Source organism: Sus scrofa, chromosome 14 (genome assembly GCF_000003025.6).
Source record: "Sus scrofa isolate TJ Tabasco breed Duroc chromosome 14, Sscrofa11.1, whole genome shotgun sequence".
In the NCBI taxonomy this organism is placed as follows: Eukaryota; Metazoa; Chordata; class Mammalia; order Artiodactyla; family Suidae; genus Sus; species Sus scrofa.
Window position 1 is genome coordinate 125,402,660 of NC_010456.5, and position 14,861 is coordinate 125,417,520.

A 14,861-nucleotide genomic window follows, 5' to 3' on the forward strand; every position below is an offset into this window, starting at 1 on the left:
TGGTAGAGTTTGAGCAGAGGTAAATGCACATGCTTAGTCCACTCTGTTTAACAGGGAGTCCTAGCCCATATTTTTAGTAAGTTTCACAAAAGACAAGTTTTTGCAACTGACTGCTAGCCATCAACTTTTTTTGGTAACAAGTCAGAATCTTTAGGTTGAAAAGTTTAAGCATGCTCATTTTATTTCCCAGTTTAAAAGAATGTATTAGCCTAACATAGCAAATTTAGAATCTTTGGATTTATTTCCTTGGATTTACTTATAACAATATGTTTGAAATGTGTTAAGTTGAAAAATTGGCAGGATCGGAGTGTATGTGTGTGTTTGCAAGTGTGACAGCAAGAGAAACTGATAGAAGAAAAGAATGGATCCAAGAGAAAGCAGAGCGTTAGATTTTGGTGGTAGTAGGGGAGAGGGGTTTTGGCTCAAAGACATATCAACATTTGCCATAATATGATCAATAATTTTTTAATGAGTACCTTAAAGTGATTTTTTTTTTCTTTAAAACTGTTACATCTATCAGTGTTTTTTCTTTTTCTTTCTTTTCTTTTTTTTAAAATGCCCCAGTTGCATTAAGGGTCCCTTTGAACGAATGCATTTCTGGCTCTTGGGGCCGGGCTATCTGCTACTCTCATTATCTTGGCTGCTTCCAGAAACCTCACATGAGCCAAATGGTGAACAATAACCAGAGTACAGATCATTCTTCAGTCAAGCAACTGAGAAGGGGCTGCTTTGGCTCATTATTCCAAATAGGATCTTTTACTTTTTGAATAGCAATCAAGAGAGTAGTGGATCTATCATTTCTCTTGTTCTTTAAAAAAAAAAAAAAATCATTTGAATTTCCTTCAAACAATTTGGCAAGGTGAAGTCTTAGATTTTTGCCTTTTACATTACAGCACCATTGTTAGGTGTTTGAATGGAAATGAAACACATTCCCTCAAATATCTAAATGTCCTGATAAACAGCTAATTGTGGAGAAAATAAATATAGTTTTCTTCTCTTTCCCCTCGGAGTAATTTCAATAGCTATTTCCAACCTCAACAGTTTCATCCTACTTCAGTAAAACTGACTTTCCCCCCACTACCTCTTTGGAGTAAATTTTCACCTTTCTGCTGGATTTATGACTGCTATTACCAATACTATGAATTACTGTAGTGCTGTGTAGCACAGCTAGGATGCTGACTCTACTTCTTTGGAAAAAAGAGATAACATCATGGAGTTTTAAAATTTCTTGATCAAAGAAGGTACTGAAACATCCGTCAAGATTCTGGGCATGCTTTATCACTGATTTTTTTGTGTGGCCATTGTAAATCATTTACGTTTTCTGTGTCTACATTTGTAAAATATGTGACACGCAACTGCATATGGAACTCCCAATCTAGTGAGCCTAATAGAGATAGGCTTATCCAGAGGTAGAAATCATGTTTTATTCATCTTTGTTTTCTCTTGTTGAAATTGGTAATACTCAGTAAATGTTGACTGAAACAGTTTGAAAGAAAAATAGGAGATAGGGCAAGTGGAAATCCTATGAGATCCGTATGAGAATAATTTTATATAAATTTAATATATTCAGCTTGATTCTAAAGATTGAGAGGAGGCCTGTGGGGCTGCATGTTCTTCCGTGTAACGTAAAGTACTGAGCTGATTATAGTGGTCGGAAGATTAAAAGATATATATTTTTAATGGGCAAAGTCTTTGCTCACATATAGCCTACAGTCAGTCTGTGGCTGAACAGTGATCTCTCTTGTTAAAGCGGCTCCTCTCCACCCTTTGAATTAGTTACCTTCACACTCAGTGATGGTATTAAGAGCTTGGCCACTTTCCACACGTCTGAAAGCAACTCTAGATGTGCGAAAGATCCGGCCGACTAAACTTTGGCTGGACTGAGAAGAATGGAGAAGGCAGCAGTTCATGGATGGCTAATACTAAAAAGTCTTCTTCTGGATTTTACAGTCATAGAAATGAAAAAGTGCGATCCAGGACAATATCCTCCTTGGAATTGTTTCTCCAAAAGGTTCTCTTCCTCTTCTCCTCCATCTCGAGTAGTCTCTACGGGGCATCCTGATACGGAAAAGAAGTGAAAGGAAGGAGCTGTCCTAACTTTTAGGTTTGAGGATGACATTTCTGGTACTGCTGTTTTGGGGGAAACAGTGATTTGTTTGCCATATAAATGAGAATCATGGTTTTCCTTTTTCATTTTTTACTTTCCTAAGAACCACTTCTTTCTGGACTTTTTTTTTTTTTTTTCCCCTCCTTAAGTCACTGCTGAGGTATTTGCAAACCAAGCCAACACTTACATTTTATTCACCAAACTAGAACAAAGCATCTGCTAATAGAAACAGCCTGGTAAATAGTGGAAAAAAAGCACGGAGGTCAGAGGACTTAGGTTTAAGGACTTTCTGTTTAAAGCTGCATTCATTCCTTACTTCTAACCTGTCATTGACAAATCTTTCAACCTTTCTGAGTGTTTCTATCCACATCTGCAAAATGGGGTTAATGGAGGATTTCGTCTGCAAAGTGGGGATAACAGAGATTAAAAGAGATGATGTGGTACTTTATGCCCCAAATACACATAAATTCAGTCTTAACAATAATAATAGTACGACTGTGTGGTTACAACGAAAACTTTTTCTCCTTTTGCTGTCAGAAATGCCTTTGGTAGATTTCGATTTCTTTTTTATACTGCCTGCTCTCTCTTCTTTGGTGGGGATCCAGTAACAGGGGTGTAACTCGAGTATACATGGCTGCAATTTGTGTTCGGTTTCTTTTTTCCAAGGGTTCAAGTAGCCTGTTTAGAGAAGGCACAAAAGTGCAAAACATATGCCATCAAATCTTGGAAAGTCATCTGAAGGAGGAAAGGCTGTCGCTGAGGAAGGAAAAACAGCTCTTGTCTGGGCATCATTCCTGCTCTTCTGAAAAAGCCCCAATGTCGCAATATTTTTCAAGGCAAAATACTGTCCCAGATGGAGGAGGAAACACTGACAAGCAGAAAAGGAGATACCTGGGGTTAACAGGCAGCACCGGGAAGGGGCGGCCAGCCCCGGGCTCAGAACCTTTCAGCTCTTTGTTGCGGGCGGGGGAGTCATTACGTCCACGGAAGAAATGGCTCCCCCTGGGAGAGATCCCGCGCCGGAACCCGCTCCGCGACCCCGCAGTCCCTAGCCCCCGCCCCTCCCAGTTCTTGCGGACCCCACAGCGTGGTCGGACTGCGGTGCCTTTAAGACTTTTGCCTGCTGCACATGCTCAGCTCTTTGTGTGTTGTTGGAGTTTCTCTTTTTTAAGAAAAAACGAAGAAAAAGGCTGGAGGATGGGGTGGAGGAAGGGGGAAGAGCTGGGGAAAAAGCGCTGCACTTTTGCAGCTGTAGACGGCGGACGGAAAGGGCTTCTTTTCTGCTGAAGCTGCAAAGCCGGTCCCGATCTGATCTTTGGTTTGAGGGACTCTGGAGGCTTCCCCCGCGCGCCGAGGGGGAGGGCACAGCGGGCACACGGGTCACACCTGGGGGGCGAGTCTCCCCTCCGCCCGCTGGCCGGGCGGGGGGTGGGCGCGCGTGGGGGAGTCCCCGGTCCCTGTCAGGGCGGGGCGAGACCACGCGCCGGGCCTGGCGGGTGGGGGAGCGGAGGCGCGCTCGGGTTGGGGAGGCGGCCCAGGGCCCCTCCGGCCCCAGCTGCAGTCCCGGCGGCTGGCTAACGGTCCGGGAAAGAAAATGGCTACTGGGGGGCCACTGGGCGCCGGCCGGGCCTGGAAAGGCTGAACCTCGCTTCCCAGGTCCCCCCCTCCCGCGTTGGGCGCGCCCACCTCGGGGCTCCCGTGGCCCCCGCCCTCCCGGGTGCGCGGGGCTGGGAGCCGAGGCAGTTGGCGCGAGCCGCGGGCGAGGCGGGGCCGCGCGCGGGGTCCCCTCCCCCTCCCGCAGGTCCCCTTCCGAGCGCCCCGCTCAGCCTGCGCCGCCCGCTCCCTGCCTCCGGCCCGGCCCGGGGCGCCGCGGCGGTGGGCTCGGCCTTCTGCGGACAAGGTCAGGAGACGGAGAGGCGATGCCCGAGTGCGACTGGAGGGAGCCGAGCGGAGGCGACGGCGGCTGGGATCTGTCCCTCCTGACCGGGGAGCGGGACTGGGGCAGGCGCCGGTGAGGGGGAGGAGAAGCGGCAGCGGCGCAGTGTTCTTTCCTCCGGCCGCATTTCCCCAGAGGAGCATCCCTGTCGGCGCCCGCGAGCGTAGCCCCGCCGGGCAGGGGCGCTGGGGAAGATGGAGCCCGGGGTCCGGGCCCGCACTGGCCCCCCGCAGCCGGCGGCCCCGGGGCTGTGGAGGGTTCGGACGGCGGGCGGCGGCGGCGGCGGGGGCGCCTCCTCCTGGCTGCTGGACGGGAACAGCTGGCTCCTGTGCTATGGCTTCCTCTACCTGGCGCTGTACGCGCAGGTGTCCCAGTCCAAGCCGTGCGAGAGGACCGGCTCCTGCTTCTCGGGCCGCTGTGTCAACTCCACCTGCCTCTGCGACCCGGGCTGGGTGGGGGACCAGTGCCAGCACTGCCAGGGCAGGTTCAAGTAAGTGTCTTCGCCGGACCCCGAACCTCAGCCCTGCCCCGCACCCGTCGCGGCCTCCCCACCTCCTCTCGGTCCGGGGTCCCCCGGCTGGGAGCGACCCGCAGCGCGGCCTGCGCTGACCCCCTCCGGCCCCCGCGCCTCGGGGACTCCGGGCCCCGCTTCCAGCAGCGACCGCTATGCCGCGAAGCCTTTCCTGATGGTCCAGATGTCCGCAGCGACTCTGGTCCCTTCTCATCAACATTTCCACTCTCAGTTGCGGTGCCAAACACCATTTTGTTAGCACACTGTTTTTTAATCAAAAATTACGCCAGGAACTCGTGCATCACTTGCGCATTGTGAAACATACAAACAATACAGAAGTGTAAAGGTTAAAAGTTACGGTTTACCAGTACCTCCCTCTTCCCCCATTCTACTCCCTTTTATAGAGGTAACCACTGCTAACGTGTTTATTTGTAACTAAAGTGTTAGTTCAACCACTGCTAGCATGTTAGAGTGTATGATGGCCTTACCATGTGCCAAACATTGTTCCCAGCGTCTTACGTGGGTCATCTCATTTGTTCCCGTCAACTCTGTGAGTTACTAGAATTATTATACTGGTTTTACAGAGAGAAATCGAGGCAATGAATTTAAATAATTTGCTGAAGATTACACAGTATAACTGGCTGAGTTGTGATTCCAAATCAGCCACCCTAACTCTAGAAGGTTTACTTTCAGTCACTATATTACGTTGAATTTGCTAGGACAATCTTGAATTTCGAAATACAGGAATGACTTTGGGTTAGATAAAAGGAGGAAATACCCGGAGTTTTTAATGTGGTGGAGATAATAGATTTTTCTGATTATCTGACTATCAGCTGTTGTGTGGGAGCATCGCTTCAGTTTTTCTGAAGCTCTAGGCCCTTAGGTGTTTGCTTTACGGTGGGAGAGATACTTTCCCCCTATTGGTCGACGTCTATTACTGGCCTCCTGATAAGAAAAGAAATGGGTGATGTGGGGGAGCAGCAAATAAGATCTTACAGGCCAACAGGGTGTCCATCTGACGACTTGGAGTTAACCATCAAGTTGTCAATTTCTTAGTCTTATAGATACTTAAGTTTGGTGGCTGGGTTTGTGGCTCTGAAATGGCTACACAGTAACTATGTAGATTACTAACGCTTTCAGGATGATAATAGAATCTAAGTTGAAATGTCTCTTGGGTTCTAATGCAAAGGTAGGACTATAGTTCACCTTATATATCAAAGGAAAATTTCCTGGGAGTTTTCAACAGCATGTTTCCCTCTTTTCTTTCTCTCTTTTTCTCTCTCTCTTTTTTTTTTTTTTTAAACTTGTCCTTTAAGACAGTGCTCTTTAAGACTCATTGTAAAAATATATGTATTTTTAAAAATGAAACGTTATAATTAATTAGCTCTTACTGTTTAATTTACAGCAAGTTTTTAGAAGTGAAATCTCAGAATGAAGTTTTATGAAATTCATTTATAGTAGTAGGTCGAAATGTTTCCTAGCTTCATACTTGTACTCATTAGTATAGTATTATAGTTTTTTTTAAAACAAATACTTAAAAAATTGATAGAGGTACTAGTTAAAAGTTTTAAAAAGTGTTTCAGGATCAGCAAAGGTATCCTACTGAATTGTCCTTGTTAGTACCCTTTTTTACTTAAATGTTCTTAAACTGACCATAAAACAGTCAGCCTCTTCACCTTGCAAGAGAGGATTTTGAACATAGAAACTGATAGCCAACAATGAAAAAAACCACCTCCTTTTTTTACATCCTTTTATATGCAAATAGGAAGATTTCCTGATTCTTATGTAATTTAGGGAAATTGGCCTTTGGGTGGATGCATTTACTCCATTTGCCTAAAGAGGACAGAAATTGCTGCAGTCCTGAGAAGCTTCTGTCTACATTTCATAGTAATAGAATTGTTAATCAGCTAGATCAGTAGCTTGTAACCTCACCAGCAGATGTCCCAGTTAGTAGGAAAGGTCACAGATCAAGGTAAAACCAACATAAATAAAGTAGAGATGTGGTTGTTCATAAATAATTCCTTAGTAAGTAAAAGAGGAATAGTTTTTTAAAAATATAGTTAAATAAACCCTGAACTAATGATCGAATATTCATTTTCTTGGAAGCTATTTCCTCTGATTCATTGTACTCTATTAGTAAGTACTTTTTCGTTTTTCTGTGGAATACAGGCTATTCATTAGAATAAATATAACTGGTACAACTCTGTTTTGTTATGTATATACTCTTAGGGTAAAGAGAACATGGTATTTAATGTTAAAGGGAAGAATCAATTTAGAAGAAAAGATTTCTTCCTGGTAAAGTACGTGCTAATTTAAGAAAGGTTTCTTGAGGATGGTGGCTCGCTTAATTCAGCATTTGAAGTAATAACATGGTGGGAAAGACTTTAACTGGAAATTCTCACTTCATTTATTGTCTTGAAAATCTTTTACTAAACTGAAGGATAGCAACCTAACAAACAGACATCAAAAATGATCAATCTTGGTAAGCAGGTGTCGAAATTAATTGGCTGGTTCCATGGTAACTTAGGTTTTTTTTTTTTTTTTCTACTATAGGGATTTCACTAGGGAATCAGTATTCCTCAAATGCTTCTTTAGAATGGAAGATTGATGGTTGGGGGGAGAAATGCAGAAGCAAATATGGTATCAAAAGTGGTACTTCAGTTCTCTTAGGATTGATTTCAGTTTTCTCTTTCCATTTGAAAAGAATAAAAGCTCTCAGAATTACAAGCCATTTCTCACATAGGTAAAACAAAATGAACAGTGATCTTCAGCAAAAGCTAGATTAAAAGACTTAGGACTGAGAATCAGAAAGGACAGTGGCAATTTGAAATAACGGGTAAGATATATGCAGATTTGAATTACATTTACTTGGGTAGCTTAGTATAACATTGGGCTAGGAAATGTTGCTATAAATTATTTGAATGAATAACATTCCCTGTTAGAAGCTATTTCTTTAGAATTATTTTTGTAGAGTAGTTGAGATTGATGCTGATATAAATGCATATTGAGTTCAAACTTTGACATTTTCTTGCTAAGGTGACTTAGGAACCTAAGACTTTTAATTTCTCTTAGGTGACTAAAATAACAGAGATTAATGTTCTGAGATTGGAAAATACCTCAGATTGTGAGTGTTTTATAAATGTAACCTTCTTATCAAAACACAATTATTGAATATTTCCCTAAAATCGCCTATTAACTCTTATTATATGTTCAATGTAGATTGATTTTTTTTAACTTTTTAGGTTAGTCAAATATGGATAATGAATTTCACATACTTACAATGGAAGTATTTCTGTTTTGACAGCAAAATGAATATATAATATCAGGAGTGAGGTTGCTATGGTAAACAGAAAGGGGCAGGGTTAAATGTGTAAATATTTTTCCTAGTTATTACTTAAAAAAAAACCCCAACAGTGTGTACACACACACACACACACACACACACTTGAAATCCTTTTTAATAATAATAGGGAAGTTGTCAGTAACTATAAAGTTAAATTGAATGTTCTCTGTCCCCAGGCCTTCTTTATTTCAAACTAAGATTGTAATATATAATTTATATCCATGGGTTCTTTTTACATTATTAAGCCATAAAATCACACAGTTGAATTTTAAAGTAATTGAAATTGAGTGTTTCTCAGATCCTAAATTCATAAATTCATTATAGTAGCATGATTTTCAGGACCCCATGGCTGCATAATTTGGTTCCTTTAGCAAATTAGACTCACCCTTCCTGTTTTCTTGCATGAATCTTCTTAAGTTCCTTGAAAGGGTCACATTCCTTTTGGACTCAGGACGTTTCACACATGCTGTTAACATCTCTCTAAACCCTCTTTCTTATATGGTCTTTACTTGACTGATTACTAGGTATCCTTCAAATCTTAGCTTGTATTAATATTAAAGGCAGCTTTCCTGACTCCTCAGACTGTGTGATCCCTCATTCTGTAGTCTTAGAGCACTCTTTTTCCTTTTTTGCAGTTTCAGAATGAGTTATTTAACTACGTTAGTAATTGTTCTTAAAAAGTTGTTTTTAAGAGTTTTATTGGATATAATTGACATGCAATAAATTGTACAGTTTAAAAAGTTTTAAAATGTATCTGTCTCTGGAACTACCACCACAATCAAGAGCCTAAGAATATCCATCACACTCAAAAGTTCCATGTGCCCCTTTGTAATCCCTCCTTCTTCTCCTTTCTGCTGCTTCTCTCTGTCCTGTCCCCAGGCAACTACTGAGCTGCTTTCCTTCACTATAGATTTCTAACAAAATGACAGACTCTTTTCCAAAGTGGTATCGTTTACATTCCCACCAACAGCATGTGAATGTTCTAGTTAATTCACATCCTCACCAACACTTGGTATGGTCAGTCTTTTAAATTTTAATAGTTTTAATAGATACATAGCGGTATCTTATTGTGGTTTATTTTGCATTACCCTGATGCCTGACGATATTGAGCATTTTGTCATGTGCTTACTTGCCATCTATAGATCTTTGGTGAGGTATCTGTTCACCAAAAAAAAAATATTTTTTTTCTTTTCTTTCCTATAAGTTCTTTGCATATTCTGGATACTAGTTTCTTTTTTAAATTTTTATTTATTTTTAATGTATTTTAAAATTAAAGAATAGTGGATTTACAGTATTGTGCCAGTTTCTGCTATACAGCATAGTGACCCAATCATACATATATATATATATATTCTTTTCCTCATGCCACCTTCCATCATGTTCTATCCCAGCAGATTGGACAGAGTTCCTTGTGCTGTATAGTAGGACCTCATTGCTTAGCCATTCCAAGTATAATAGTTTATATCTACCAACCCAAGTACCCCCTCCATCCACTCCCTTCCGCCTCCCCCTTGGTAACCACAAGTCTGTTCTCTGTCTATGAGTCTGTTTCTACTTTGTAGATAGGTTCCTTTGTGCCATATTTTAGATTTCACATGCAAGTGGTATCATATGGTATTTGTCTTTCTCTGACCTACTTCACCTAGAGAAGTGAACGAGAATCTCTAGTTATATCCATGTTGCTGCAAATGTCATTATTTTGTTCTTTTTTTATGGCCAAACGATAGTGCATTGTATATATGTACCTCATTTCCTTAATCTCTTCATCTGTTGATGGATATTTAGTTTGTTTCCATGTCTTGACTATTGTGAATAGTGCTGCAGTGAATATAAGGGGTGCATGAATCATTTTGAATTAAAGTTTTGTCCAGGTGTCTGCCCAGGAGTGGGATTGCTAGATCATATAGTAGTTGTGTATTTGTTTTTCTGAGGAACCTCCATACTGTTTTCCATAGTGACTGCATTGGTGTACATTCCTACCAACAGCGTAGGAGGGTTCCCTTTTCCATATACCCTCTCCAGCATTTGTTATTTGTAGACTTATTAATGATGACCATTCTGACCTGTGGGAGGTATTATTTTAATCATTTTAATTTTGATTTGCATTTCTCTAATAATTAGTGATGTTGAGCATCTTTTCATGTGGTTACTGGCAACTGTATGTTTTCTTTGGAGAAAGGTCTATTTAGGTCTGCCCACTTTTCAGTTGGGTTTTGTTGTTGTTGTTGTTACTGAGTTGTGTGAGTTGTTTGTATATTTTGGAGATTAAGCCCTTGTTGGTTGCATTGTTTGCATCTGTTTTCTCCCATTCCGTAAGTTGTCTTTTTGTTTTTTTTTAAAACATGTATGTTTTTGCTTCATGTATTTTGAAATTTTGTATTATGTCCTCTTGGTAAATTGACCCCTTCTTCATTATGAAATGACCATTTGTTGAAAAGATTATGATTTTTTTCACTGAGGTTTTTGCACCTTTGTTGAAAATTAGTTGGACATCTCCATCTCCATATCTGTTTCTTCATTCAGGTTTGTTCGGTTGATCCATGTGTCTTTCCTTTGAGGAATCCTTTCCTTTTGACTAATGAATCTTTATAGTAAGTCTTGAAATTAGATAGTAAGAGTTCTCCAACTCTATTTTTATTTTTGGAAATTTATTCAGTTATTCTAGTTCATTTGCTTTTCTACATAAATTTTAGAATCTTGTCAATTTCCTAAAAAAAAAAAAGCTGGGATTTTGATATTGTGTTGATTCAAGACAACATTTTGGGAGGAATTGATAATCTAGGCAATATTGAATTTTCCAGTCCATCAACATGATTCATTTCTTCATTTATTTAGGTTTTCATCGATTTCTTTTTTGAGGTACAGATTCTCCATATACATTGTTAGATTTATACCTAAATAGTTTCTTTTCTTTGCTGCTATTGTAGTTGTGTTTCTTTTAATTTCAGTTTCCATTTTTTTTTATTATGTATGAATACAGTAGATTTTTGTGTATTGATCTTATGTCCTGCATTGTTGCTAAACTGAGTTTCACTAGCTTTTTTTGTACATTTTTTGGGGTTTGTACAAAGACAATCAGATTATCTGTTTTACTTCTTCCTTTTGCATCATATGCCCTTATTTTTCATCTTGTTCTGTTGTTACTGGCTAGGACCTTCAACCTGATGTTGAATAAGAGTATAAGAGTGCATGTCCTTGCCTGTCTTCAGTCTTAGGTGGAACACATTCAGTGTTTAAACATGAAGTATCATGTTAATCGCAGGCTTTTAAAAAATAAATGCCCCTTTTTAGGTAAAAGAAGTTCCCTACTCTTCCTAATTTTGTGAGTTGATTATTGTGAGATAATAGAAAATATGTATTGGTCTTTGCCCCTGCTTCTGGCATAGAGCTCTTAAAACCCTTTTCATTTCCTAAGTGAAAAGAACCACTAGGAGCATCTTGTTCTCCTGTTGGTCTTTTTTTTTTTTTTTTTTTTTAAACCTTTGTTCCTAACATAGAACTCCTGAAACTTTTGTAATTTCCTGGGTAATAGTAGTGTCTTTTGTTCTAATGAAGTGACTCTGGGTGGGCTGGATGGCTTCTGGATCAGGGCTAGTTACCAGAAAGACCAAGTTGTGATTTGAAGCTTGAAGTCTTCAGCCCTGTCTTCCATTCTCTTGAGAAGGGAGAATTGCTGAGAATGGAGATAATGATTGATCATGCCTACATAATAAAGCCTCCATAAAAACCCCCCAAAGTATGGGGTTTGGAGAACTTCCAGGTTGGTGAAAACATGGAAGTGCAGGAAGAGTGATGGGTGCCTGGACAGGGCAGGGAAATTCTGAACCTGCCCCCCCCCCCATACCCTGCCCTAGGTTTCTCTTTTATCTGGTTGTTCCTGAATTATATCATTTTCTAAAAAACCAATGATCTAAATAAAATATTTGTCTGAGTTCTTCGAGCCTCTCTAGCAAATTAATCAAACCTAAGGAGGGTGTTGTTGGATCCTCCAATCTGTGGCCACTTGGTCAGAATCACAGGTGATAACTGGGCTTGCAACTAGTGTCTAGAGTGAGACAGGGTTGTTGGGGAGGAGTCTTGTAGGACTGAACCCTTAACCTGTGAAATGTGATGCCATCTCCTGGGAGACAGTGTCAGAATAGCGTTGAATTCTTAGACACCCTGCTGCTGGCTGCAAATTCCTTTGTGGTGGGGGAAGAACTTCCATACCTTTGGTGACCAGAGGGGAAGGGTTTGTGTGAGTACTCAAGGAGACTTACAGGGAAGAAGCACAGTAGGGAAGAACTGGATTTTTTCCTGCACAGGAGGAAAAGAGCTGAGAGTTTTTCCATTTACAGTAATGTATGGATGTTGAATTTTGTCACTTTTTTTTCTCTATCTATTGAGATAGTCATCTGGCTTCTCTTCTTTCATTTGTTAACATTGCTGAATTAAATTGATTGATTTTCAAATATTTAATCAGCGTTACATTCCTGGGATAAACCGCACTTGGTCACAATATACTATACTTTTTATATATTGCTGGATTTAATTTGCTAATATTTTGTTGAGAATTTTTGCTTCTATGTTCATGGCAGATATTGCTCTGTAATTTTCTTTCTTGTAATGGTTTTAATTTGCTTTTCTTATTTTAGTTTCTTAAGATGAGAAGCTTAGATCATTAGGCTGCAATGTTTCTTCCTTTTAATAAAAGCATTTTAATGCTATGTATGTTCTAAGCACTGCTTTAGCTGAATCTCACATATTATGATATGTAGTACTTTGATTTTTATTCAGTGTAATTAAACTGAATTATAGTTTTCTTTGAGACATTCTCTGGCTTATGTGTAATGATTTTATTTAATTTTCAAATATTTGGGAATTTACAAGAGCTTTTTCTGTTACTTATTTCTAGTTAAATTCCATTATGTTCAAAGAATATACTGTGTATGATTCCTGATTTCATAAATTTGTTAAGACTTGTTTTTGGACAAAATGTGGTTTATAGTAGTGAATGTTACATGTGCGGTTGAAAGAATGTCTATTATGCTGTTGAGTGGAGTGTCACAGAAATGTCAGGAAGGTCAAGGTGGTTGTTTATATTGTTCAGATTGTCTATATTCCTTTTTTTTTTTTTGCCTTTTTGTCTTTTTAGGTCTGCACTCTCAGCATATGCAGGTTTCTAGGCTAGGGGTCAACTTGGAGCTATAGCCACTGGCCTACACCACAGCCAGGGCAACATGGGATCCAAGCCACATCTGTAACCTACACCATAGCTCAGGCAGATGCCAGATTCTTAACCTACTGAGCGAGGTCAGGGATCGAACCTGAGTCCTCTTGGATGCTAGTTGGGTTCCTTAACTGCTGAGCCACGACGGGAACTCCTGATCGTCTCTCTATTCCTAATAATACTCTATTTCCTTGTTCTGTTGATGACTGAAAGGAGTGTTGAAGTCTACAGCTGTACTCTTGTCTGTATCTTTTCACTTCTTTCAGTTTTGTGTTTTGTATTTTGAAGCTTTTTTGGTAGATACATTTACAATTAGAATTGTTATGTCTTTTTGGTAAACTAACCCATTCATCATCATATTATTTCCTATCTCTTTTTCTTTGGTAATTGTTTTATCTTCGAAGTCTACTTGGATAGTAACAGCCACTCTAGCTTTCTCCTGATTGTGGTTTCATGATGTATCTTTTTTGACTTGAGAAGAATAATGTGTGTGTGCGTGTGCGTGTGTGTGTGTGTGTATTTGTATGTGTGTATTCACACACACACATATAAAATCAGCCTAATAATCTCTGTCTTTATATTGATTTGTTTAAATTATTAACATTTAACGCTTCTGGATATTTTTTAACATCCATTTTAATTTCTGTTGTCCCTTTGGGTATGTCTTTGTATTATTTTTTAGTGGTTATGCTAGTATGCTAGTACACTATGCATATTAACTTTTAATAGCCTATGTAGAATAAATATATTACTTCAGGTAACAAGAAGTTTTGGAACCATATAGGTTCATTTATCCTCATGCTCTCACCTTTGCTATAATTGTCATTATATATTGTCACATATGTGTCATGTAAATGTCCATTTCTAACATCTATGTGTATGGCAGATCCTATCAGATAAAGTTATAAAATTTTCTTTCAATATTCATCTGTATTTTAAAGAACCCAAGAGGGGAAAAAAATAGTCTTTTATATTTTCTCAGATATTTGCTCTTCCTTTTGCTTTTTGTTTATTTCTCAAGATATAAACTTCCTCTTAGGGTCATTTCCCTTTTGTCTGAATCATTTTCTTTTGGGTTTCTTTTTGAGCATGACTGCTGCTAATGATTTTCTTAGTTTTCCTTGTTCTGAGAATATCTTTATTTTGGCTTTCTTACTGAAGGGTATTTTCGCAAGTACAGAATTCTGGGTTGACTGTTCTTTTCTTTCAGCATTTTAAAGATGTGGTTTGAGTCTCTTCTGGCCACCATGGTTCCTGATGGGAAATCTGCAGTCATCTTAATTGTTTTTCCCCTATCTATGTATATATAGAATGTATTTTTTTCTGGCTACTTTCAAGCTTTTTTGAAAAAGCTTGTTTAGATTCTGATGTATCTGGATATAGCTTTCTTTGAATTTATCCTGGGTAGAGTTTGCTGAGCATCTTGAATTTATGTCTTTCACCAAATACAGGATTTTAAAAAACCATTATTTCTTCAAATATATTTTTCTGCACCAGTCTTTTTCTCTTCTCTTTTTAGGACTTCAGTGATACTAATGTTACGCTTTTGTTTAGCACCACAAATTCTTGAGGCTCTGTTCTTTTTTTTTTTTAACTCTTTTATTCTTTCTTTAGACTGTATAATTTCTATTAAACTATTATCATCTTCACTGACTGTTGCCTCTGTCATGCCATCTCCATTATGCTTTTTTAAAAATTTTTTTTTGGGAGGACTTGCCCATGGCTTATAGAAATTCCTGGGCCAGGGATCAAATC

At 39.6% G+C, this 14,861-nt stretch overlaps 1 protein-coding gene across 3 annotated transcripts in view; it reads left to right on the top strand.

Moving 5' to 3' along the window:
• Positions 3,877 to 14,861, top strand: part of ATRNL1 (attractin like 1) — a 776,870-nt gene continuing 765,885 nt past the window's right edge. For all 3 annotated transcript variants that reach the window (XR_002338976.1, XM_021074415.1, XM_021074416.1), the window contains exon 1: positions 3,877 to 4,533. Coding sequence is in view for 2 of the 3 variants with exons in the window: in XM_021074415.1 (XP_020930074.1) it covers positions 4,238 to 4,533 (296 nt within the window). In the remaining variant the exon portion in view is untranslated. The remainder of the gene's footprint in view (positions 4,534 to 14,861) is intronic.